The sequence below is a fragment of the Eurosta solidaginis genome, chromosome 1 (genome assembly GCF_040869045.1).
Source record: "Eurosta solidaginis isolate ZX-2024a chromosome 1, ASM4086904v1, whole genome shotgun sequence".
Taxonomy (NCBI): domain Eukaryota; kingdom Metazoa; phylum Arthropoda; class Insecta; order Diptera; family Tephritidae; genus Eurosta; species Eurosta solidaginis.
This window is the reverse complement of record NC_090319.1, coordinates 318,271,509-318,297,127: the sequence shown is the minus strand read 5'-3', so window position 1 is coordinate 318,297,127 and position 25,619 is coordinate 318,271,509. Positions and strand designations below refer to the sequence as shown.

The following is a 25,619-nucleotide window of genomic DNA, read 5'->3' as shown; positions in this document are numbered from 1 at the left end:
GTTTTCATTTTGCTTTCGTTAGCCGCAGTGGGCCAAAAATAATCAACAACAATGGATAAAAAATTTGTGGAAAAAAAAAATTAAAAATCGAAAACAAAAAATAATTAAATGAGAGCCTGCATAGACTCTTCGTCGCTATAGTTTTTAAATGGAATTCAATACAATTGGCAACACGTTTTCGGGTAAAAAAATTAATTAATTAATAAAAAGAAGAAGAGGAAAAATCGAGTGTATGGGTAGCTAGGGGTTGCAGCGGGAGAAAAAGAGACAAGCCGTAAATACCAACAACTTCATTCAATTCAACTTGACCCATAAATGTGGTGACGGGATGTGATTTAAACTTGACGTAATGCAAGCACAAACACAGGCACGGCACATATTTACATATACGATAGCCCAGGTAACATTTTGAAGTATAAACGAATGGAAGATGAGTATTTCATGCGTTAATATAGAGACTAGTAAAGGGCCCTGTTAAAATGCAAGCGCGACCAACGCGGGAACGATTTGCTTTGATCAAATTGAACCCTCCAGCTCATACAACCCACCCCTTCTATGATGAACTTGAGATCTATATCCTTGCCTGCCAGATCAACACGATTCGACACGGGTAGGTAAGATTAAGAATAGGATTGGAGAACCTATAAAATGCGGTGGCACCACCTTAAAAGTTTGCGCTACACAATCGAGTCCAACAAGGTATTTCTTTAAATTGCTAACCCAGCACGGATTCGCGCTATATCACGCAAGGGTGGTGGTTTATATTAAATGCGCCGCAGGCTGAGTGAGCGACTTAGTTGGTTAGGCCACTTTTCGCTAGCACCAACTAGATAAGGATCTAACAACCCATGGAATCCACGATTGGCGCCAGGTGGCAAAAGCAGAAGTGACAATCGCGATTGTTAAAGGGCTAATGTCACTTAAACGGTTATGGATGTAAAAAAAGAAGCTTGGACATATCCAGATTGACCCCGAAAGCATTCATGAAAACTCCCATAGAGACTGCGGCAACACAACTCAACCTAGTCTCATAATTTTGCTTTTTTTATCGCATTGACATTTACTGTCAAAATTAGGTTTTTTTCCTCCCGCTATTAATTTGCTGCGAAAACTTTCACAAAACAGCAAAGGAAAAATATATAATAAAAATCTTTCACTTGGATATTGGGTTATCTATCGCGGTATATTAATGATAAGACAGGCGCTAAAGAAAGAGAACTTCTTGTGAAATTTTGTAGCTTATAATTTCAAGAACATTTTAACCGCCCCATTTTCATCTTAAAGGATGCCAAAAAAAAGCAGAAAGCACTCCATACCCTCCACAAGGGACTTCAAAATGTTGACTGGGTATACACTGCATAGACAACAAAATACACGCATGCGTGAGAAATTGGCTCACACGATCTTAAACATAGAAACGTATATTTGTTTAACGCTCTAATCAAGCTCACGCCACCTGCACCAGCCCCTGGTTCATAGTGGACTTGTTGATGTTGTTTTGTGATTTCGGCTGATCAAAACGTGTTTGGTCTTAGCTATTTTACATATGTAGGTAAGTTTTACATATGCATTTTACTAATGATAAAGGTTGCTGCTGCGGTACTTTTAGACGTTGTTTTATCGCATTCAAGATTAAATGCACAATATGCCAAAAGTTTGGGAATGTGCTTTTGGAAACATTTAGGTTATTTGCGAAGTAGTCTGAACTGAAGATTGGAGGTCGATGCTGAACACCTTTTCTTCGAATGCATGCGATGGAGCCATAACCAGAGAGGATAGACGAATAAGAGACGTCAGTTCAATTTTTGTTTGTAATGTCAGGTACGGCGGGTATTAGAAAATTGCCTTCTACACATTTTTAAGAAGTTTATATTAATATGTGTAGAAGCAATTTAAAATTACCCCTCAAATGGGACATTACAAATAAATTTCGCAAAAAGTATGAACTGACGTCTCTTATTATATCTACCCTCTCTGCCAAAATTGACAAATGCACGCGGAAAGTGTTGGCCAAATCACAGTCGATAATGTTACAGCAAAAGTGCTGAATAACCCAGAAAAGGTGCAACAAATCAGTGAACTTCGTACACTCAGAGCAAAAAAGCGGGACCTGAAAGCAGGAGCAATAGAAATTCCTTGGAAAAAAACGAAAAACCTGGAACTACAGCCTGAACTAATGCGAAAGCGGTATCATTTGGGGGTCATTCCGGAATGGTTTTGGGGACTTCCTCCTTCCTTGGGGTTGCTGCGGGATCTTTTTGGGGACTCCATCGGGATCCTCCCGGGGTCGTTCCGGGATGGTTTTGGGGACTCCTTCGGGGTCATTTGGGGGTCATTCCGGGAAGGTTTTGGGGACTATGCCATTCCAGGGGCTCCCTCGCGATCCCCAAATGACTCCTATGGAGTCCCCAAAAGCATCCCGGAATGAAGTAAGGAAGCTTAAGTTCGGGTGAAACGGAACTTTACATACCCAGCTGTATACTTGAAATCCTGTTGTTGTTTGTTTTGTGTGCTTAATAGTGTTACAAGGCTGCGCAATAATACATATACATATGGTTCTATTCTGAACTAATTTTTCTTCGAGTTAAGGCTCCCGAAACATAGAAAATTATAAATTGGCCGGACGTGACCTACATGTTTTATGCCGACTCCGAACGGCATCTGCAAGGCAGATGAGTTTTCACTGAGAGCTTTTCATGTCAGAAATACACCCGGAGCGCTCACCAAACACTGCCGAGGGGCGACCCCGCTTAGAAAAATTTTATTCTAATTTAAAAACCCTATTTTTAAAATTTTTGATGTTGCTTTGCCCGGGGTGCGAACCCAGGGCATACGGTGTGGTAGGCGGAGCAGAAAAGGGCGGTACGATGCCCATTTTTTAAAATTTGAATTTATTGTTATAAATCCACTTGGGAAATGAAATACCATTGATATTAAGCTCTTTTTTACAAAGATATAGCTTATTTTATTCGTCCATGACCCTTTTAAAATCTTTTGTATAAAAGTGGGCGTGGTCCTTAACCGATTTCGTTAATTTTTCTTCAAAGCATTCCTTATAGTAAAGGCAAACACTGTGCCGAACTTTATTACGATAAGTTTAACGATTTTTGATTTATGATTAATAATATTTGTAAAATTGATTTTTTCACAAGTGGGCGGTGCCACGCCCATTATAAAAAAATGTTTAAAATTTTTATAAAGAGTCTTAGTATCAGTCCACACGTCAAAATTCAACATTCTAGGGTATTATTTACTAAATAATCAGGTTTTTTGTGTTTTCCAAAATGTTATATATATATAAAGTGGGCGTGGTTATAATCCGATTGCGCTCATTTTCAATACAAATATATTATGGGTCCAGATAAGCTCGTGTACCAAATTTGGTGAAGATATTTATTCAAGTTATGGTGTTAACGGACAGACGGGCAGACGGATAGAGCTAAATGTAAGCTGCAAGTTTAAATTGGCTGATCACTGCAGTGTATTCCAAGCGGAAGTTGCTGCGATTAAGGATGCGCTGGATGAAATGCTATCCAGTGCTACAACGGTTAGGGAATTTAACATCTACTCTGATAGCTAAGCAGCTATCAAGGCTTTGAATTCAACATTCGCGTCGAACTATTTTATAATAAGATTATCTGGGTCCCGGGCCATAGTGATATCCCGGGTAACTATCAAGCGGATCTGTTAGCCCGCAGCGGTACAACGGAACCGGATGAAGATGGCTGTAGGGATTTCGGGATTCCGCTGGCCACCGTGGTTTGCTCCTCCATAGCTGGGCCTCGGGTCAGCTCAGAAAACGTTGGGCGGACAGCACCTCTTCAGGGTAGCAAAATCTTTCTGGCCGAAAGTGGATGGCAGGAGGTCTGCCGAAATAATTGGGTTCACTAAGGCTCACCTATCAATGGTCATTGGGGATTTGACAGGGCACTGTCCCATGGGTATCTATGCAGTACATCTCAATATACTGAAAACTCCATCCTGCTGTAGCTGTATGGAGGATGATGAGGTGGAATCACCAAATCACTTTATGCTTGATTGCTCAGCTTTTGCCAGAACTAGGCGAAAGTACTTCGGTCGGGACTCACTTGGGTCTCCCGAGGATTTATCCAAAGTAGAGATCGATATCATTCGGAACTTTATCAATGCTACCCAACGATTCTCTAAGTAGCTAGATCTACGACACCGTTATTTTATTGTACGGGTATGTGGTATCACAACAGACTTTCGTGTTGTCCAAGTGAGCTTTCCTTATCAGGGCAGCTACCACCTAACCAAACCTAACCTAAGGTAAACCAAGGCAAATAAAACAAGAAGCAACGTAGCGATAACAACAATAAGTTTAACAAACAAAAATATAATAAGCGCCAACTGTAAACTAATGACAGCAACTGAAGTTGTTGTTGGAGAAATGTCAAATTTTAAATGATGATTACAATGAAACATTTGTATTCGTATTTGGATTACACAAACACACTTACATATCTACATATTAGAATTCTGCTTTCAGTATCTACCACAGACAATTGCTTCTTTATTTTATTGCTGTTGCTCATTGATTGTTGTAAACGTTGTAATTGCTGTAAAGTCATAATTACTGACATAATTTGAACGGTGTTAACTGCTATTCCAATAAAGCAACATACACAAGTACGCTCATACAATAAACATTCATGTGAACAACCTTTGACCAGTGTTGCCCGCGAAACGAATTAATTTGTTACAACGTCAAGCTTTGAAAACTGTTTAACGCTTAAGTCTATGAGGACAAAAAATATATCTATTAGGTAAAATTGTTTATTAAAGTCATGCGAAATAAGTTTGCATAAAGCTTTCAATAACACTCTACAACGCTTGGCTGGGCATTAGACTAAACCAATTTTTTTATTTAATAAGCAAGAAAACAAAATCCCCGTTTTTCGAAGTTAGTCCCTAAAATACAGAAATCCGCATTAAAAATTCAAAATTGAATATATTTCATTGTTGTAATTAAAACGGTTAAAAAAAGAAAATTGTACCAAAAAATTTCCAGTTGTAAATGAGAAGACGTCAGATATAAATGCGAAAGTGTCATGTGGAAATGAGAAAAGACAAGTGTAAATGAGAAAGCGACAAATGAAATTTCGAAAGTGTCAATTCAAATTGAAAATGAGAATAATCTGCTTTAAAGGCTGAAGTGTCATATGGTAATATCATTAGTCAAATATAAATGAGAAAGCGTGATGTGAAAATTAGAAAAGACAATTTTAAATTAGAAAGCATCAAATGAAAATGCGAAAACGTAACATGATATCCGTATAGCAGTGATAAGGTAGCCTGCTAGTATATCTTTTTTGTGGACCATTTTAGATTCATGCCATACTGGTGCTGCATATAATATTGTGACGAATATTAGCAACACTAAGGGATACTATCATCTCTAAGCCAATACTAAGCAGTGACTTGTATGCACATCAATAAATCAATCATTATGTCTATAAATATGTCCATACAAGCAGCGGAGAGCAACGCACAAACACATGCATATATCTGAGATACTCCCAAAAGTAGGCAATAATTTGTGCAAGTATCACTATACACGCGCATATGAGAAGCTATAAACGTAGTTATAGCTGGTAATTTTATAGCTGGTAACTAACTAATAAATTCTAGAAATAGAAGCGCCTAGAAATATGTCAACGAGGAAACCAAACAGTATAACAGCAGCAACAGTCGAGGCACAGTTCAGTTTGATTTAAGTACGCTATCTGTCCAGAGGTAGTAGTGTTATTGTAAAGACTTGAATAAAGGCCATTTTGCATTATTGAATAGTGGAGTTATTTATTCAATAGTTTGGTGATTCGAACGTTAGTAGAAGGTTGCAAATAAGAGGACTTGCACTAGATTCGTTACAATGTTATCGAGCTGGTTACGTAAGGTAATAGCTGAAGGGAAGCTTTGCTTGGACCACCGATGCACAGTGGTCGGTTCCATAGGCCAAAAATAAAAAAATCAAAGGGAAAGTTGGTCACCAAATGTGTCATTAGTATCTCTTATTATAACGGCCTTTTAAAAGGTATATTTTCTTTTGTTGTATTCGAACTGTACTCTTTAAGAATAGCTTCAAAAGTGGTGTTATAGTATTAGTTGGTTTTGCAGTGTGAGAATGTTAAAAATAAAGTACAAGTTTAAGCTATTTATAATTACATAAAATATCATTGTATCGAAATAAGTAAAAATGAACATCGAAGGTGTTTACTTCATTTTGAAATAATTTTAGTGTGTTTAGCTTGTTGTGTTTTTTTTTTTTTTTGTTATTTTAAATTATACAATGCCTTTATTAGTGTTTATTTGCTCAAATACTTCAATTTCAGCTAAAGTTTTAGTTGAGTTCCTCACCGATCATGACGTTGGGACTCATACCTTATTATTAGCCAAAGTTTTCAGATTCTAAAGTGTTAATATCAGCTACCACTTTTTGCCACTATCTATTTTTTTGCACCAGTTTTCTGATAGCGTCACCACGATAAATTATTGTCGTATGTTATATGTGCTGACATGTAACATACAACATTATTTTATTCAGTCGACGATATGCAAATGTAAAATCTTGTGTGTGTTTGTTGATCTGTTATTGTTATGTATGCAAGATCTTTTAATAACTTTAGTTTCTTTATTTAATCCTATTAAACATTGTATTTGCGATAGACACATCTTACCACTTTTCCCCCCACATCTACTTACTTTTTGTATGCATGCGGTGAAAGTGGGTGGTTGCGGGTCGGTATGAAGGTATCCACCGCACCAATTTTATGGAAAAATCATTCTGACATATTTGTAAAGCCGTGACCAAAGTTTCACGTTGATATCTCTACTGGAAGTATTTTTGACCAACAACTCCATATAAGACCGACCACTGTGCGATATTTGACATTAAGCGCGTTAGGTCTGCGCTAACTATAGAAACTTTCTCCCCACCGCCCTGAAGTGCTTCTTAAAAGTTAGTTTTGCGTCAATGTTTACTCCTAGATATTTCAAAAAAGGCTTTGAATTTATTTGATAATCATGTTAATTAAGTATTGAACATTTAGCAGATAACCCTCTGAGGTATTCTAGAAACGGGGTTCCAAGGAACCTTAGCCGGGCTCTAGCTAGAGCCGAGCATTTACACATAAAGTGTTTTTCTGTCTCCCTGGCATTTGGATCATTGCAGCTTCTGCAGTAGTCGTTATACGGAATGCCCATCTTTTCCGCATGCGTACTTACTGCCCAATGACCGGTGCAGACTACTATCAGTTTGCGTGTGTTAGCCCTGGATTTGTTCAGAAGACTTCTCGTCCTCTTTCCATCATAGTTTGGCCAAATGGATTTTGATATTGCACAGGTGGTGATGTTATTCCACTTTGTTTGTGATTTCTTCAAGTAGAAGCTTTGGATATTCCCCTTGGCTACTGCTAATGGTATGCCTACTTCGACGCTGGTTATTTCCTCGTTCATCTCCGATGAGCCCCTGAGTGCTAGCTCGTCGGCCTTCTCGTTACCCTCTACCCCCTTATGACCCGGGACCCAGATAACGCGTAGTTCTAGATTGGTGGATAACTGGGATATGAGTCGCTTACAAGCCCACACTAATTTTGAGTTAATGTGTTGCGAGAAAAGCGCTTTTATCGCTGCTTAGCTATCCGACAGGATGCAAACTTTACCAGCTACATTCAAGTCCTCCAGTGATTTGCAAGCTTGCCAAGTCGCGAGGATTTCTGATTGAAACACGCTGCAGTGCGATGGGAGTCTGAAGGAGGCAGACAAATCTAGGGACTCAGAAAAGACTCCGGCCCCCACTCCCGATTCCATCTTGGAGCCGTCAGTGTAGATTTGGATGTCGTCGACCCTTATGCCCGGGTTTCTCTTCCACTCGTTCCTGCTTGCAATGGCGGTATTACAACCATACTCAAACACCAGTTTGCGAGGGTAGTAATCTGTCTCGGTATTACATGTTCCATCCGAAAGTTTCTTTAGGATACTACTATGCCCTTGCTGAGTATCCTTCCAACACCCAGACTCCCTGAGTCTCAGTGCGGTTTCTGACGATGTACAAAGTATATGCAAGTCGATCGGAAGCAGGTGCAAAATGGGGTCTAAAGCAGCTGTGGAGCAAGTGCGTCCGGCCCCTATGGCACCAACGCACGCAGTTCGCTGGACTTTTTGCAGGCTGGTGATATTGTAGCTCTTACTAAGAGCTTCCCACCAGACTATGGAACCAGCACCGGTCGCACGATCGCCTCGTACATCCAAAGTACCATGCTTGGCTTGAGTCCCCATTTCTTACCAAACATTGATTTGCAGGCATAGAAGGCGATGCAGGCCTTCCGTACCCGCTCTTCGATGCATACTTTCCAATTCAACTTGCAGTCAATTGTTAGTCCCAGATACTTGGTACTCAACGACAGGGTTAGTTGCTGGCCGTTTAAGAATGGTAGTCTGAAGGCAGGTGGCTTGTACTTCCTCGTGAAGAGAAACAGGTCTGCCTTGTCGGGATTTAACCTAAGGCCACATCCCACCTGCTGAGATATGCAGTAGAACGATGGGAATAGTTAAGTGCAGTTGTCAAATCATCAGAATCCTAGCTGAAATAAGCAGCCACTCACCGGCCATGAGGCGTGCGTTAATAATAGATATACATTTCAATTGTTGGTGCAAAATTTACGGTCAAGGTAGTTGACCTCTTATTTTTTTACGTTAGAAGTTTGTGAGCTTGTTTCAATTGCCATAACCCAGTGTTTTAAAAATACTCCGTCTCTTCTTTAGTTGATCTTTGTGATCGCTATCATAATTAATAACCAAAACTTTACTAATTTAAATTAAAATAAAAAACACACGCACTTAATAAAAAAATCATACATACACATCTACAAATATCTATAAATATTTACTCTTCGCCAGTGCAATAAAAATTATATGTACGCGTTTTTTATGACAGATTGGTGCCATAAACAGGCGATGCGCAAAATTGTCTTCAATTCAATTACTGGCATTGCAAATTAAATTTGTATTGCTTTAAAACAAAATTTGCATGAACTTATCGAAGTATTTGCCTAACATTGTATGTGTAAATATGTTTATTTTATATGTTCGATATCTCGACCATAATCATAATTAGTACAAATTTAGTTTCTTATTTAAATTAGATTTTTATGGTCACATTAAAATTTAAGATCGTGAATAGTAAATATTAGTATTTGCAGTGTGACTTTTTTGTACATCTAATACACGGTTCAACACAAAATTTGACTTTGACTTCAAAGCATTAAATTTCAATTCTTTAGGTAGTAATTTGACGAAAAAAATATATGGCATGAAAGAGTTTGCTTTCCTATTTAGGAAACCGCTTCAAGGAAATTTTTCAAAACCTGTGGTTTTAAATTTTACTTGAAAATGAAACAATTAAAATAAATATTTTTATTAATATCCAAATAACTTACAAACAAGTGGAAAATGATTTAAAAGTCTACACTTTTACTTTTGCTTTTATGTTCATAGATACTATCCCTCAATAAACCCCAAATATAGTCTCCCATCATGTTTTTACCATATTGGCCTTGATAACGTTGTTCGAAGAAAAGCCTAAGAGTTCTGCTTTACTTTTTAGTAAATTTACAACTCTAATCAAATTATTAAAATCTTCAGTAGTGATGAAATGATGTTTTGGTTGTTTTGGTGTCGGTAAAAACTAGAGCTTACGATTTCTCTTACTTCTTCGAGAAGGGATTTCTCACGAGTCTCGCCTTCTCGCGAGATTCTCGAATCTCGAATGACTCATATGGCTCGTTATGCTCGTAAGCTTCTTGATCTCAATTTAACCGATTCATCGGCTGTTTTATATGGAGCTTATGATTTCTTGTGGAGCACAAGCGAAAATTTCCACAAAACCACACCTAAAAACACCGAAATGTATAAATACTGCCAATGCCCCGACTGAATTGAAAGTCGAGAAGCTCGCGAGCATGACGAGTATGTCGAGATTTGAGAATCCCGCGAGAATTGAAACTCGAGACGCTCGCAAGTAGTGTGAGTATTTCGAGATTAGAGAATCTCGCGAGAAGCGTTGTTCTCGATGTCTCGTTAAAAAATAAAATATTGTGAACAAAATTATATTGTAACGAATTTACTGAAATTCCTCTTATTTTCAACCTTCTACTAACGTTCGAATCACTAAACTGTTGAATAAATAACTCCACTATTCAATAATGCAAAAATGGTCTTTATTAGTCTAGTTGAAAACAACACTTATACTTCGCAACTGATAGCTTGCTTAAATAAAACTGATTTTCGTGCCTCAACTGTTGCTGCTTTTATACTGTTTGGTAACTACGTTTATAGCTTCCCATATGCGCGTGTAAATGTGAGTGATACTTGCACAAATTATTGCCTACTTTTGGGAGTATCTCAGATATATACATGTGTTTGTTCGTTGCTCTCCGCTGCTTGTATGGGCATATGTATAGACATAATGATTGATTTATTGATGTGCATACAAGTCACTGCTTAGTATTGGCTTAGAGATGATAGTATCCCTTAGTGTTGCTATTATTCATCAAAATATATACAATAAATATGTTTTGAATTAAATGTCATTGGAAAGCAATATAATCAACAAAAAATTTTCAAGTAAAAAAAACCAAGTGTATAAATACTGTCCATTAGGTTGGGTTGATTTGTATGGACGAAAGTTAACCGATATCGGGCCATCGATTTTTCGATATGATTTGGGCTCACGAAAAAAAAAGTTCCACTTCGCATACCCCAAAAAATTATTTTCGAGCCTGAGAAATTTCATTTTTTTTTTACTTTTTTTTGACTTTGCTTTTTAAAGTTTTTTTCATGACGTACTAAAAAAAATTTCTTATTTTTTTTTTCTTTTTTTCAAAACACTGTTATCGCCAACGCTTTTAGCGGACATTTTTAGGTAGGACAGGGTAGACATGAAAATTTTACAATCAAAGGAAAATTTTTTTAGTAGGTCATGAAAAAAAACCTTAAAAATCATATTCGAAAAAAGTAAAAAAATTAAATTCCGCAGGCTCGAAAATTATTTTTTTGGGTACGCAAAGTGCAACTTTTTTTTCCTGATGGCGCGATATCGGTTAATAAATCTACCCAGTCTACTGTCCATACAACAATTAAGTTTATGTCGAGAAGCTGGCGGGATTTACGAGTATTTCGAGACACGAGAATCTCGCGCGAAGTCGAGTTCTCGATTTCTTTGGTCTCGAAAATCGCGCTTGTGTTCGAGAAGAAATCGTAAGCTCTAGTAAAAACTCCTTATCGGCATTGCTTTTATAAGAACTAAGATATGATCCACTTCTCTGCGATAAATTTTTCGGTGGCTCTGGTCGCGTAAGTTCATGTGCGACTGGAACAGAAGAAGATTCAAGATCAGGATATTCGATAGGTTTTGCAATTTTACCTCTACGTCTTTCACTCGGATTCACAATGTAGCAGTCTTTAACGTGGTCTTTTGTTCTCAACAGATTCTTGGTGTTGCAAATTTCATGTCTTGTATTGATTCCAAGCAGGAATGCCAAAATATGCTTCGTAGGCTTCACAGAGAATTAGAGACATATTTAATTAATATTTTATATCTCGAACTTTAATAAATTGCCCACAAAAATAGAAAAAAACATTAGCTTCATATTTACACTTTCGCGACGACATTTTAGGTTATTCTAGATTTACACAAAACACCTGATCGTTGTTTAGTTATCACTCTAGCGCCATAAGTATTGTTACTATAACTATTACGAAAGCAAACTTTATACCGAAAAAAGGTATTTTCTTTTCGGTTTTTTTATAATAAAACAGAAAATCATGAAATAAGCTTTAGGACAAAGAAGGAAAAAAAATGTATATAAAAGAACTGGTTTATTTTTTAAAAGTTATTTGAAGTTGTTGATTTTTTTGATCAAGATGACCTAATGCTTAGTTATTTTCCATTGAGGGCACTTGGTCAAGGTTCTTCAAAGCATATCAATTCTTCCTCGCAAGTGAGCCACAAGAAACACAATTTCTTACCACAGCGGGTTAGAGGGCTTAGAATATACCCGCGGTAGGTATGACTGTCGTAAGAGGCCACTAAAGTACCAAATTGATTCAAGGGGTTGTGTATAGCAACCCTTTCAAGGGGTTACCAGCGCAATATATAGCTTCTCCAACCCAATTGTCAACCTCAGCAAGCCGTGATGAATCCTGTTTCATTAACAGCCGAGACTCTCGCGACCTCAAGTTCCTTATGGATCTAGGGGTTGGGAGAGCGGAATGGCCTAAAAGGTTTCATGTGGTCATACCAAATTGTTCCCGAGAAGGTCGGGCTAGTACCTTAATGGTGCTTGTTACTGAAATGTACCGGATCTGCATCCGGCAAAGGACCATCAACATCGAGGGGAGTATTCCCAAGGCCTTTGAGGAGTGTCCTTATCGCTACAACAACAGCAACAAACACAATTTCGTCATAGGACCTTGCTTATAGTAAGTATCTCCATTAAGTATTTCTACCAGCAATAGTTCTAGTTTGCAGAGCTTTAAATTTTTTTTCAATCTAAATTAATGATAATGTGACCTTTGTGTATAGCAAAAGATATAAGATAAAATTAAAAATATAAAATAGAGAATTTCACAAAACCTTTTAGAGAAAATCAATATTTGAGAAGTTGCCTAATCTCTTGCAGACAATTGTTCAATATTTTGTATACTGTGATCGTCTGCAGTAATGCCAGTGGGTTTTTTTAACGAACAGTTAGCTAAAAGGGATTTCCGCGGGTCAACAAAACAAATAATCCTTTTAATGCTTAGTTGTATAAAAATTTGTGTAATCTGTGTGCACATCGTTCTACTAAAAACCAACCAAAAATACGCAAAAATATCTGTACCATCTGAAAAAACGGGTACCGATGCGTATACGTAACACTTTTTTGTTTATTGTTTGGTATAAAAAAGTGGGAAAAAGTGAGGCATTTTCTTACTCGAATAAGGGAAAAAGTGAGAAAATTTCGTGGGATTTTTTTCTCGATTCGATGGCACCACTGTCGTTTAAATGAATAAGAGAGATTGAAAAGGCGCCGAATGATAGAGTTAGAGCAATGGTTGCGGGGAAGAACTTTAATGAGAAGTAGAAGGAAAAGGAGTGATGGAGAAGTGGGAAACATTTTTCAATATGTGAAAGCCGAAGTAGAACATAATTGGCCTGGTCATCTAGCCTTTATGTTCTTATTTGTGTTCAGATTTCAACGCAAGATAAGGAAGGCTGATGCACTATACTTAAGTATCTTCCCTGTAAGCTAGGTGCCTGAAACTCAACTCACTAGACTCAACACTTGACGAATTGGGCAGACGCGCTTCGTGAATAATTCGCTAAGTCATCAATAACGTGCACAAAGAGTGGCCCGTATAACGCTTTTATGTTGAATATACACCCTATAGGCGAAAAACCGCTTTAAGACTACGAATACATTATGATTTAAGAAATGTCGAAATCGAGTGGTGACACTATAGACGAGTTATAGGTTTGTTATCGAAAAGTTATCGATTAATTATCGAACGGTTACTGAATATTTTGCGAAAATTTATTGATATATTATCAAAAAAATTTACATTCGCTACAGAAAAGTGTTTTAAAAAATTCTGTTGTTATCAAGATGTATTCGAGAAAACATCGATTTATTATAGAACAGTTATCAATAAAATTGGGAGAAGTTATCGATTTGAAATAGTAAAGTTATCGAATTATCGCAAAGTTAAATATTTTTTATCAAAACGTTATCGGTTTACTATCGAAAAAACTATCGATTTTCCATCAACAAGTTAACGATTTGTTATTAAAAAGTTACCAATTTAGTAACCATCGATTTGTTGTCGATTTTTTCTCAATAAATTATTAATTTGATATCAAAAGCTTATCGATTTGTTTTCAAAACAACTAAGATTGATTATCAAGTAGTTATCGATAACGTATCGGAAAGTAATCGATTAAGTATAGCAAAGTTATCGATTTACTATCGAAATGTAATCGCCTATTTATGGAAAAGTAAGCAATGTGTAATCAAAATGTTATCGATTTGTTTTTGAAGGTTGATTTATATAAAAAATATCGATTTGTTATCAATTTGTTGTCAATATGTTATTGCAAAGTTGTTGATTTACAATCGGAAAGTTATCAAAAAGTGATCGATTTGCCAAAAAAAGTTATCGGTTTGATATCAAAAAGTGACCTATTTAATATCGGCATGTTATCGAAAAACTATCAGCGTGCTATCGAAAAGTTATCGATTTTTTATCAAAAAAGTTATCCATTTGATATCGAAATGCTATCGATTTAATATCGACATATTATCGATTTCTTATCAGAGTGTTAAAACCTCATCTATGAAAGGATCAAGCAGCACTCCATTGTAGTTTTAAACATTTAATATAATTTGACAAAAAAATAAGGATTGATAGTCAGAATCATATTCTTAATAAGAATATTTTTTGACTATTTATGCATTGCCTCTTAAAGTAGCATCAAGCACGTCTTCAGTGTCATCACAACACATCCAAAGCTTATCGAAACTTAAACTGCATGGCGTCCTAGCACACTTCGCTCAAAATATCATCACAACATCACCAGAGCACTATACATAATTATGAAGTCATATTACATACTCTATTATATAAGATCTAACCGCTGAATGAACATATGACAGTTTGATCGTTATTTAAATGATTTATCTCCACCTTTTCAACGGTCGAAAAAAAATCTTTATTAAAACGAAATGTGGAAACACCCTAAAAGTACAAAGTTTTGTTAAAAAAAAAACAAGTAAGGAATGCTAAGTTCGGGTGTAACCGAACATTACATACTCAGCTGAGAGCTTTGGAGACAAAATAAGGGAAAGTCACCATTTAGCAAAATTAACCTAGGGTAACCCTGGAATGTGTATGTATGACATGGGTTTCAAATGGAAGGTATTAAAGAGTATTTTAAAAGGGAGTGGGCCATAGTTCTATAGGTGGACGCCATTTCAGGATATCGCCATAAAGGTGGACCAGAATATGTGTTATACGATATGGGTATCAAATGAAAGGTGTTAATGAGTATTTTAAAAGGTAGTGGGCCTTAGTTCTATAGGTGGACGCCTTTTCCAGATATCGCCATAAAGGTGGACCAGAATATGTGTTATACGATATGGGTATCAAATGAAAGGTGTTAATGAGTATTTCAAAAGGGAGTGCGCCTTAGTTCTATAGGTGGACGCCATTTCGAGATATCGCCATAAAGGTGGAACAGGGGTGACTCTAGAATGTGTTTGACCGATGTGGGTATCAAATGAAAGGTGCTTATGATTATATAAAACGTAGTGGGCCTTAGTTCTATAGGTGGAAGCCTTTTTGAGACATCGCCATAAGGGTGGCTATAGAATGTGATTGTACGATACGGGTATGAAATGAATGTTGTTAGTGAGTATTTTAAAAGGGCGTGGGGCTTAGTTCTATTGGTGGACGCCTTTTCGAGATATCGCCATAAAGGTGGACCAGGGGTGACTTTAGAATGTGTTTGTACAATATGGGTATCAAACGAAAGGTATTAATGAGTATTTTAAAAGGGAGTGGGCCTTAGTTCTATAGGTGGACGCCATTTCGAGATATCACCATAAAGGTGGAACAGGGGTGACTCTAGAATGTGTCTGACCGATGTGGGTATCAAATGAAAGGTGCTAATGATTATTTAAAACGAAGTGGGCGTTAGTTCTATAGGTGGAAGTCTTTTTGAGACATGAGGGTTTTAAAAGGGAGTGGTCCTTATTGTGTATGTGAAGGCGTTTTGGAGATATCGACCAAAATGTGGACCAGGGTGACCCAGAACATCATCTGTCGGGTACCGCTAATTTATTTATATATGTAATACCACGAACAGTATTCCTGCCAAGATTCCAAGGGCGTTTGATTTCGCCCTGCAGAACTTTTTCATTTTCTTCTACTTAATATGGTAGGTGTCACACCCATTTTACAAAGTTTTTTCTAAAGTTATATTTTGCGCCAATAAACCAATCCAATTACCATGTTTCATCTCTTTTTCATATTTGGTATAGAATTAAGGCATTTTTTTATTTTTCGTAAATTTCGATACCGAAACAGTGGGCGTGGTCATAGTCGGATTTCGGCCATTTTTTATACCAAGATAAAGTGAGTTCAGATAAGTACGTGAACTAAGCTTACTAAAGATATGCCAATTTTTGCTCAAGTTATCATGTTAACGGCCGATCGGAAGGACAGACGAACGACTGTGTATAAAAACTGGGCGCGGTTTCAACTGATTTCGCCTATTTTCACAGAAAACAGTTAAGGTCATAAAATCTATGCCCCTACCAAATTTCACAAGGATTGGTCAATTTTTGTTCGATTTATGGCATTAAAAGTATTCTAGACGACCCATTTTGAAATTTTCTTTTAGTTTTGTATTTTGTTGCACCATGTCATTACTGGAGTTGAATGTTGACATAATTTACTTATATACTGTAAAGATATTAAATTTTTTGTTAAAATGTGAATTTAAAAAGTTTTTTTTTTAAGTGGGCGCCTATTGTCCAAAATTTTACTAATTTTATATTCTGTGTCATAAGGTCAACCCACCTACCAAGTTTCATCGCTTTATCCTCTTTGGTAATGAATTATCGCACTTTCTCGGTTTTTGGAAATTTTCGATATCGAAAAAGTGGGCGTGGTTATAGTCCGATTTCATTTATTTTAAATAGCGATCTAAATGAATTTCTTTTTTCGCCCAGATCATTTTGATATATAGAAGTCTATATTTATCTCGATTAGTTTATGACGTTACGGGGTACCATTATGCGAACAAAGTTAATATACTCTGTGAGCTCTGCTCAGCTGAGTATAACAAACCGTTATAGTTAAGTATGTACACTGCTATACATATAGTTATGCGTACACTGATCAAATTGTTGTTTTTCAAGTGGTAACGATTTTTCACTATAGAAGATTCATACTCGAAACAATGAAACTTTTCACAAGTAAATTGCAGTTTTTGTAAAATTTTGTCATATACATTTTTTTTTTTGGATTATTTAAGAAAAAACTTCGTCGTAACGGGAACTAATTTCAAAAAAGAACGAAAATTCGGAAAAAAAATGTTTACGAATTTTGAAAGACTCTAATTTCTACTTAAATTGATTGCGATACAAAACCACTTAGAGGAGTTTAATTAAAAAATTTGAAATTTTTATAAATTTTCACGAATTATCGATTTTGTTTTGAAAACGATTTTGAGATTCTTTGCACAATTTCAGTTAAAATAAAAAAAAAATAAAAAAGGAAGAATGTAATTGACGAAATATGTAAAAAATTTCCTATACAATTTTATCTTTTGGTTCGTTGTTATAATTGGAGATTTTGTTCGTTATGGAAAAAAAATTGAGGCTAAACTGAGAAATGAATTTCCGATTTCTTCGATTGTTCTGAGGATGGAAGGAGGAGACCTCCACTGTATCAGGAGATACAGGTGGCTGAAGACTTGGTTATCGCGAAACAACCAAAATCGCATAGGTGATTAAGCGCCAATCTATGACGAATGATTATAACATGTTGTGAGAAAGTTTTTTTTCAGTGTATGTACTCACAAGCATGCAGCATTATTATTAACATTTACTCGTCCATAGACATGAACGTACCGGCTTTGTTTTTCGCCACAACAGAGATCATTTCACGACCAAAAATGCGGTCACAGCATGAAAAAGAAATTAAGTTGGTTGGCATGAAACACGTCACTTTTGACAATTGCAGAGATCGTCTTAATTTGCCAATTAAGGTTAAGCTACGTAGTACGCAAGGAAAACGTATATAAAAACGTCAAAATGCTTGCAAATGGGTGACGGTAGCCAAGAGCTGCGTTTATAGAGTTTTAAATTAGCAGATGGGACCTTTTCTAACCATATTTAAGTTGTTGGTCCTTCAAGCATATAATACAAGCCAAGTTGTAAGTGAGAGCGTAGGCATTTCTACCATAGAACAGAGCCGGCTCAAGAGAATTTGGGGCCCTAGGCGAGTTATTATTTGCGGAGATGATAAAATTAGAGATCAGAAATATTAAATTCAAACTTAGCGTCAATGAAATAAAAAAATATTCCTTTTGCATATTAAATATATATTTTTTTCTCACCTAAAGAACGAAAATATAACCCACAAAGGTATTTTAAATTATCTTAGAGTTTATTAAAACTTCATTTTCCGCGCCTTCAACTCAGAGAAAGTTGATATAATTTTACTTAAATCTAATTTTTGAGCAATTTTCGGCTCTATTGATAGCAATGCTAAACCGAGTTCTTGAGTCATGGCCGAACGCAAGTACGTTTTGATTAATTTCAGTTTCGAAAAGCTACGCTCGCCACTGACAATGGTATCGTCAATAAAATACTAAATTGGGCATGAGACCAGACAAGTTGTGTTGTAAAATATAACTAAGGTTAAATAAAATTGTTTTTAATGAAACTAAATATATTGTAAAAAGAATTTTTAGTACAAAAGTGTTTATCGAATTTGGTGCCCCCTAGAACTTGGTGCCCTAGGCGGTCGCGTAGTTCGCGTATATGGTAGAGCCGGCCCTGCCATAGAATGAAGATTTTCAAAAAAGTCTCAAGATCTCATGACTTAACCAGAAAACTGAAACGTGAATTAGATATTTGTAGCAAGGCCGCGTTAGCTTTGGTAACGGTTCCTTAAACTAAATAAAGTTCGAAGAAATCACCATTGACTACGCTGTTGAATTGTTGTGATTGACTAAGTACTCTTGTACACAGGTATTTTGGGACTGTTGAATCAAAAGACTGGCCTTTAAAAAAAAACTAAGTGCATGATTTGCTGAAATGCCTGTGCCAAAGTTTATCACGTGCTCGTGTTAAGACGGAGGAAATCAACATAAAAAAGTTCCTGGCGCATACTGAAACTGGTGGTAAGTATGCAAGCGCCTTTTATTTTATATGAAAAAAGTAGTACTTGCGACAACCTCAAAACTTGCACCGAGCTTGGATTTCATTACGAATCCGCCGGTTATCCAAGTGAGTCGAAACCGAAATACTTTTGCCTGGTTCTAGCAAAAGCTGGGCAGTCAAGCATAAAGTGATTCGATGATTACACCTCATCATCCTTCATATGGCTGCAGCAGAATGGAGTTTCCAGTATATTGAGACGTTTCTATGCAGATTCACATTGGACAGTGTCGTGTCAAAAGTCCAATGAACATTCATAGATGTGGCTTAGTGAATTCAATATATTCGGTCTTGTTATCCACTTCCGACCAGAAGGATCTTGCTACACTGCATGGGGTGGTGTCCACCCAACGCCTGCTTAGCTCACCCCAGGCCCATCTATGCAGGAGCAGAGCACAGGTAATCAGCAGAGTCCAGAAATCACTACAACCATTTTCATCTGGTTCAGTTTGTCCGATGCGGGCTAAAAGATGTGCTTGACAGTTGCCCGGTATATCACTATGACGCGAAACCCATTTGTTAAAGCTAAAGCCTTATACACTTCATGAACTTTCTCAAGTCAAATTGGTTGCTCTGAGCTTTGCTGCAACGGACAGATGATGAATATCTTTGATCGCTTATATTCGACGCAAAAGTACGGGTTATTCCTTAAGTTCCAACCTGTGCAACTACAGATTTCTTGGAAGCTAACAGGACATGCACACTCTGGTCTATAATAAGACGGTTCTGGCTTAGAGAAGTTTAAGTCAAATGAAGCGAAACTTTTTGCAAATCAAATGAAACTTTTTTCAAGTAAAATCAAACTTTTTCAAGTAAAATGAAACTTTTTTCAAATTAGATGAAAATTTTTTTAAAACGATTGAAACCCATTTTAAATCCAATAAAAGTTTTTTCACATCAAATAAACTTTTTGCAAATCAAATGAGACTTTTCTAAAAATAATAATAAATATAATTTTTTTTTTTCAAATCAAACGAAACTTTTTTCCCATCAAATGAAATTTTTTTCAAACCAAATGAAATTTTTTTCATTTCAAATGAAAATACATCTTAGCTTAAGAGTTCTGTACTAGGTTTTGAACCTTGCTTTTACACCCAAAAACTGTTGTGCTTTTAAGGTAACATGCAATAATGTCAAAAGAATTGAAGTCAATTGACATTATTTCTCTTTTAAAGCGAATTGAAGTCAATGACATCGATTCTAGATAGTCAATCCAGGTTGTCTGAGTTTGTAAGCTTTTCCGTTACTCAAGTTTCCCCACATTTTCAAGTCAAAATAAACTTTTTTCAAATCAAGTGAAACTTGTTTTCACAGCTGACCCACCCCGGAAATACTTAAAAAGGGTAAACCAAAAATTTAAACAGCTCCCTATGAAGACTGCATACATTTCTTTTATACAAAAAGTGCACATTACATATTTATTATTATTAGCTGTAATATAACGGCCATTAATGACTTAAATACATTCCATAAATGAGACGCAATTAGATGCCACCTGTGTGACTGGCTGCAGATAAAAATTTTAATGCAGGTCACTAAGGTATTAGGTGTTACGGAAACATATCTGCGTGTAACACAAAAGCAAATTACTTATCTATTTATGTATGTATGTATGTGTATATATGTAGAGTTATAAAGTTTTAGTTAAAAGTGAAAAGCGTTTCTTACAACCAATTTTAAGCCCTCTTGCCTGTGATGCTGAGTAGCGGTCACTCAGCCAACAAACGCTTCAACTTTCAGCAGCCATTAATTTTTTTTTTTTTTTATACTCAGTTGAGCAGAGCTCACAGAGTATATTAAGCAGGGATGCACCTTAACGTTAAGCTAATCGTTTATCAAAAAATTTCCACCGTTTCCGTTGAAACACTTCGAAATATTATCGATAAAGAAATTATCAAGATAAATTGTCTCTCGTTTTTAACCGAAACGAAAAGCTTTCGTTAGCGTTAAAAACGTTAACAGAAACGTGATACTTTATGTTTGAATTGTGCTGGCAATGCTATAGCCATGGTGAAGCCGTAAGGTGGCAACAACGAGCGCACATACACACACAAACTCTATGTAATTTGTTTGTGTAATTCGTTGGTGGTAATGTCAAAAATACTCTGAGAAATGTTCGTACTGTCAAAATTCATGAGAAAAGTTGCAATCAGCTTGGATAATGCTTTCACCTTTAATGACTCCGCCATCAATCAGCTTTGCCAGCATAGTTTGAAATTAATAATCAACATAAACGATTTGATTTCGTTTTGATATGGCAGAAAACGAAACGAAATCATTTCGTTAATTTGACGATCTTAACGTTAATAAACGAAACGAAATGACTTCGTTTCGTTTATTAACGTTGATTATCGTAACGAAATGATATCGTTTCGTTGGTTAAGCATGCCTGATATTAAGTTTGATTGGATAACGGTTGGTTGTACATATATAAAGGAATCGAGATAGATATAGATTTCCATATATCAAAATAATCAGGATCGAAAAAAAATTTGATTGAGCCATGTCCGTCCGTCCGTCCGTCCGTCCGTCCGTCCGTCCGTCCGTTAACACGATAACTTGAGTAAATTTTGAGGTATCTTGATGAAATTTAGTATGTAGGTTCCTGAGCACTCATCTCAGATCGCTATTTAAAATGAACGATATCGGACTATAACCACGCCCACTTTTTCGATATCGAAAATTTCGAAAAACCGAAAAAGTGCGATAACTCATTACAAAAGACAGATAAAGCGACGAAACTTGGTAGATAGGTTGACGTTATGACGCAGAATAGAAAATTAGTAAGATTTTGGACAATGGGCGTGGCACCGCCCACTTTTACAAGAAGGTAGTTTAAAAGTTTTGCAAGCTGTAATTTGGCAGCCGTTGAAGATATCATGATGAAATTTGGCAGGAACGTTACTACTATTACTCTATATGTGCTAAATAAAAATTAGCAAAATTGGATGAAGAACACGCCCACTTTTTAAAAAAAAAATTTTTTAAATTCAAATTTTAACAAAAAATTTAATATCTTTACTGTATATAAGTAAATTAAGTCAAAATTCAACTCCAGTAATGATATGATGCAACAAAATACAAAAATAAAAGAAAATTTCAAAATGGGCGTGGCTCCGCCCATTTTCATTTAGTTTGTCTAGAATACTTTTATTGCCATAAGTCGAACAAAAATTTACCAATCCTTCTCAAATTTGGTAGGAGCATAGATTCTATGACGGTAACTGTTCTCTGTGAAAATGGGCGAAATCGGTGGAAGCCACGCCCAGTTTTTATACACAGTCCACCGTCTGTCCTTCCGCTCGGCCATTAACACAATAACTTGAGCAAAATCCGATATATCTTTACTAAACTTAGCCCACGTACTTACCTGAGCTCACTTTTTCTTGGTATAAAAAATGGGCGAAATCTGACCATAACCACGCCCACTTTATCGATATCGAAAATTACGAAAAATGAAAAAAATGCCATAATTCTATACCAAATACGAAAAAAGTGATGAAACATGGTAACTGGATTGGTTTATTGACGCGAAATATAACTTTGGAAAAAACTTTGTAAAATGGGTGTGACACCTACCATATTAAGTAGAAGAAAATGAAAAAGTTCTACAAGGCGAAATCAACAGCCCTTGGAATCTTGGCAGGAATACTGTTAGTGGTATTGCATATATAAATAAATTAGCAGTACCCGACAGATGATTTTCTGGATCACCTGGTCCACATTTTGGTCGATATCGCGAGAACGCCTTCACATATACATCTAAGGGCCACTCGCTTTTAAAACCCTCATTAATACCTTTAATTTGATATCCATATCGTACAAAAACATACCAGAGTCACCCCTGTCCCACCCTAATGGCGATATCTCGAAAAGGCGTCCACCTATAGACCTAATGCCCCCTCCCTCTTAAAATGCTCAGTAACACCTTTCGTTTGATACCCATATCGTACAAACATTCTAGAGTCACCCCTGGCCCACCCTAATGGCGATATCTCGAAAAGGCGTCCACCTATAGACCTAGTGTCCACTCCCTCTTAAAATGCTCAGTAACACCTTTCGTTTGATACCCATATCGTACAAACATTCTAGAGTCACCCCTGGCCCACCCTAATGGCGATATCTCGAAAAGGCGTCCACCTATAGACCTAATGCCCACTCCCTCTTAAAATGCTCAGTAACAGCTTTCGTTTGATACCCATATCGTACAAACATTCTAGAGTCACACCTGGCCCACCCTAATGGCGATATTTCGAAAAGGCGTCCACCTATAGAACTAAGGATTACTCCCTTTTAAAATACTCATTACCACCTTTCATTTGATACCCATATCGTACAAACACATTCTAGAGTCACCCTGGCCCACCCTAATGGCGATATCTCGAAAAGGCGTCCACCTATAGACCTAATGCCCACTCCCTCTTAAAATGCTCAGTAACACCTTTCGTTTGATACCCATATCGTACAAACATTCTAGAGTAACACCTGGCCCACCCTAATGGCGATATCTCGAAAAGGCGTCCACCTATAGAACTAAGGATTACTCCCTTTTAAAATACTCATTACCACCTTTCATTTGATACCCATATCGTACAAACACATTCTAGAGTCACCCTGGCCCACCCTAATGGCGATATCTCGAAAAGGCGTCCACCTATAGACCTAATGCCCACTCCCTCTTAAAATGCTCAGTAACACCTTTCGTTTGATACCCATACCGTACAAACATTCTAGAGTCACCCTTGGTCCAGCTTTATGGCGATATCTCGAAAAGGCGTCCACCTATAGAACTAAGGATTACTCCCTTTTAAAATACTCTATACCACCTTTCATTTGATACCCATATCGTACAAACACATTCTAGAGTCACCCTGGCCCACCCTAATGGCGATATCTCGAAAAGGCGTCCACCTATAGACCTAATGCCCACTCCCTCTTAAAATGCTCAGTAACACCTTTTGTTTGATACCCATATCGTACAAACATTCTAGAGTCACCCTTGGTCCACCTTTATGGCGATATCTCGAAAAGGCGTCCACCTATAGAACTAAGGATTACTCCCTTTTAAAATACTCCTTGCCACCTTTCATTTGATACCCATATCGTACAAAGACATTCTAGAGTCACCCCTGGCCCACCCTAATGGCGATATCTCGAAAAGGCGTCCACCAATAGACCTAATGCCCACTCCCTCTTAAAATGCTCAGTAACACCTTTCGTTTGATACCCATATCGTACAAACATTCTAGAGTCACCCCTGGCCCACCCTAATGGTGATATCTCGAAAGGGCGTCCACCTATAGACCTAATGCCCACTCCCTCTTAAAATGCTCAGTAACACCTTTCGTTTGATGCACATATCGTACAAACATTCTAGAGTCACCCCTGGCCCACCCTAATGGCGATATCTCGAAAAGGCGTCCACCTATAGACCTAATGCCCACTCCCTCTTAAAATGCTCAGTAACACCTTTCATTTGATTCCCATATCGTACAAACACATTCTAGAGACACCCCTGGTCCACCTTTATGGCGGTATCTCGAAACGGCGTCCACCTATGGAACTAAGGATCACTCCTTTTCAAAATTCTCATTAACAGCTTTGATTTGATACCCATATCGTAAAAACACATTATAGAATCACCCCTGGTCCACCTTAATAGGGACATCTCGAAAAGGCGTCCACCGATAGACCTAAGGCCCACTCCCTCTTAAAATGCTCAGTAACACCTTTCATTTGATACCCATATCGTACAAACAAATTCTAGAGTCAGCCCTGGTCTACCTTTATGGCGATATCCCTAAATGGCGTTCATCCATAGAACTATGGTCTACTCTCTCTTAAAATACTCTTTAATACCTTTCATTTGATACACATGTTATACAACCACATTCCAGGGTTACCCCAGATTGATTTTCCTTATTTTGTCTCCATAGCTCTCAACTGAGTATGTTATGTTCGGTTACACCCGAACTTAGCCTTCCTTACTTGTTGTTATATTTCTTTTGTTTTGTCTTCTTTATATGAATTTTCCGTTTTTATTTTTGAAATGGACCATTTTTATATGAGACCAAACTGACCTTTACAATTTTATATATTCGCTAATCTTGGTCGATTTGTGTAAATATGAATGAAAATTTATGTTCCTATTTAAATGAGTTTTTGTTGTAATTTTTATTATAACACTAAATATTCAAAACCCATCAGAGAGTCATACTCATAACAAAAGCTATACAAAATGATATTAAAATGGCAAAAACTGCAGGCCCATAAGCCTCACATCCTTCTAGTTTGCAAGTGCAAGCCTAACTCAACTATTTCTGTAATAATGTCTTCTATATAGTCTCATTGGTACCACAGTTTATACTATTTAGACTAATGAAAAAGAAAGTTGGCAGAAAATAAAGCTTAAAATTCAGGCTCGAGAGCCATATCATGTCATATATTTGCGGTACAACATTGCGTAACCTGTATGAAAAGGAAATCTCAATGAAAAGGAAATCTCACTCTTCACGTATGGGCGAATAAGCAAAGACTGAGTCCTCTTTCTTTGCTAATGAGGAATTGAGTGCTATGAGTCCTGATTAATAGTACACTCACTTAAACCAA

General features: G+C 36.9%; 1 protein-coding gene across 4 annotated transcripts in view; it reads left to right on the top strand.

Annotated features, from left to right (window-relative positions):
* The window catches only part of Elovl7 (ELOVL fatty acid elongase 7), a 184,209-nt gene that overhangs the window by 40,927 nt on the left and 117,663 nt on the right, over nucleotides 1–25,619 (top strand). Inside the window, exon 1 of one of the 4 annotated variants that reach the window (XM_067761743.1) lies at nucleotides 39–400. The exons of 2 other annotated variants lie outside the window; for them this stretch is intronic. In XM_067761743.1, coding sequence (XP_067617844.1) covers nucleotides 350–400 — 51 coding nt within the window. In that variant the 5' untranslated portion in view covers nucleotides 39–349. Of the gene's footprint in view, nucleotides 1–38; nucleotides 401–18,865; nucleotides 18,974–25,619 lie in introns of those variants that run through there. One more of the 4 variants, XM_067761746.1, reaches the window with a different exon arrangement.